Source organism: Myotis davidii, unplaced genomic scaffold (assembly GCF_000327345.1).
Source record: "Myotis davidii unplaced genomic scaffold, ASM32734v1 scaffold129, whole genome shotgun sequence".
In the NCBI taxonomy this organism is placed as follows: Eukaryota; Metazoa; Chordata; class Mammalia; order Chiroptera; family Vespertilionidae; genus Myotis; species Myotis davidii.
In genome coordinates this window covers 1,417,755-1,419,733 of record NW_006383019.1, presented here as the reverse complement: position 1 = coordinate 1,419,733, position 1,979 = coordinate 1,417,755, and the positions used below count along the sequence as shown (strand labels likewise).

At 56.0% G+C, this 1,979-nt stretch overlaps 1 protein-coding gene across 3 annotated transcripts in view; it reads left to right on the top strand.

The window, feature by feature from the left end:
• EPN2 (epsin 2) overlaps window positions 1–1,826 on the top strand; it is a 44,692-nt gene extending 42,866 nt beyond the window's left edge. For all 3 annotated transcript variants that reach the window (XM_015558372.1, XM_006779296.2, XM_015558373.1), the window contains one exon: window positions 488–1,826. In XM_015558372.1, the coding sequence (XP_015413858.1) occupies window positions 488–786 (299 nt within the window). In that variant the 3' untranslated portion in view covers window positions 787–1,826. The remainder of the gene's footprint in view (window positions 1–487) is intronic.
• Window positions 1,827–1,979: the final 153 nt, after the last annotated feature.

Here is a 1,979-nt window from a genome sequence, read left to right as displayed (position 1 = left end):
GATGTGAGAGAAATTCTGGAAATGCCGGGAAAGACAGAGCTGCGCCAGTCTCTTGACTGCAGGACTTCTCAGAGCCTTTGGAGAAGGGCACAGCGTGGGGACTGCCACACTCGAGCCACACGCTGTGGCTCCCGCCTCCCCCTTTGCTCTTCTCCCTCCCAGGCACTCGTTGTCACAGGGCAATGCCAGCGGTTGGCTGCTGAGGAGTCCTGGGCCAGCCCTACGGAGGAGCTGGGCCCCCAGGCTGGCACATTCCTGGCACTGCCTCCTTTAGGCTTGTGCTTGGACAAGTCGCTTGGCCTCTCCACGTCAGAGCCTTAGTCTCCCCATGCCAACAGCGGAGACTCGTTCTGTAAGCAGACGTGTCTCCGTGTGCCAGCAGGGCTGCCAGGGGCTCTGCGGCCCAGCAGGAACCGGGGCGCACCAGCCCCTGGCCTTGAGGGCGGATGCTGTTCTGACCACCCACTGTCCCTCCTGCTCTCTCCAGGTGCAGCTGCGGCTTCGGGCCCTGTCAACCCATTCCAGGTGAACCAGCCCCAGCCGCTGACGCTGAACCAGCTGCGGGGGAGCCCTGTGCTGGGGACCAGCGTGTCCTTCGGGCCTGGCCCAAGTGTGGAGCCCATGGCTGTGGCCTCCATGACCTCCACGGCCTCACACCCAGCTCTAGGGGCCAGCAGTTCCTCCCTGGCACCCTTGGGCCCTGCCACAATGAACATGGTGGGCAGCGTGGGCATCCCCCCAACGGCAGCTCAGGCTACTGGCACGACCAACCCTTTCCTTCTCTAGTGCCCAGGCCTGGGACCCACCCAGAGCAAATGCCCGAGCGCCTGTGCCCAGGACACCAGCCAAGACTCACCGCGGAGCCGTGTCAGGGCCGGGGGTCGGTGCCAAAGGGTCGTCTGTACAGCCCCGTCCTCAGGAGGAGCAGGCGGCGTGCCCACCTTCGGGTGCCTGCTCACCCTGACCCAGCCCGGGCACCTCCCCTCCCACGTGCCGGGTCCTGGCTGGGGGGCCGCCCGGCTCTGAGGGCCGTGGTCGGGGCAGGGGTCCTTGGTGTTGCCCTGCCGTTAGCCTCAGCCCGGGGCCTCGGGGACACGGCCCCGCCCAGGCCCCGGGACGGCGCCCTGTCTTCGCCTCCCCCAGCCCGCGGCTCAGGTGGGGCGGAAGGAAGTGCCGGCTCCACTAGACGCCCACCTTCAGGGAAGGGGTTGTGCATCTTTTTCTTGGACTCGTGTGAGTCAAGCAAACACCTGGGACGGCCCGCGTGCAGGCCGCTAGAGGAGCTTTCAACTGACCTGAGCACCACCCTCCACGCTCGAGGCTTGTGTATGTTTGCACATGTTTTGTTTAGTACAGTCTCATATTTGAGTTTGCAGAATTATCTAACAGTCTTTTTTGGCTAATATTTTTATAACGTGGTTCTTATTTAACTGTCTAGTTTTGATAGAATTTACCAAGTCTGACTGAATTAAGATATTGGCACATGTTATGTTAGTAGTTTAAATTCTCTTATTTATGGTTTTAACTCTATAAGAAAATTTAAATAGGAAGAGACAAAAAAATGCCTTATGGAAAACTAAAGTAAATTCTTTATAGAAAAAAAATTTGAGAGTTTGATTACACTTAAATGATGTTTATTTAAAAAAACACTACAACAACAGAAAACTCTAGCCTCCAGTTGCCTTTTCCTTTAATTCCCTTTTTTGGTGAATTCCCAAACTGATTAACTTTCAGCCTTTTTGGCTAGATGCTAAGAAAGAACTATTTTTCTTACTGATACACCAGCATCAAGAAAGTTAAAGAAAAAATCTAAAGTTTGAATGTGACTCCCAGTGTTTATCAGCTGATTCCTTTCTGTAACTGAGGGCGTGCATGTTGGCGGGGTTTCCGCTCCCGATGGGAATGTGAGATGGAAGAGACATCTGGGACCACTTGTCTGTGATCTCCGGTCTGATACTCGCTCAGGTGAAGACGGGGGG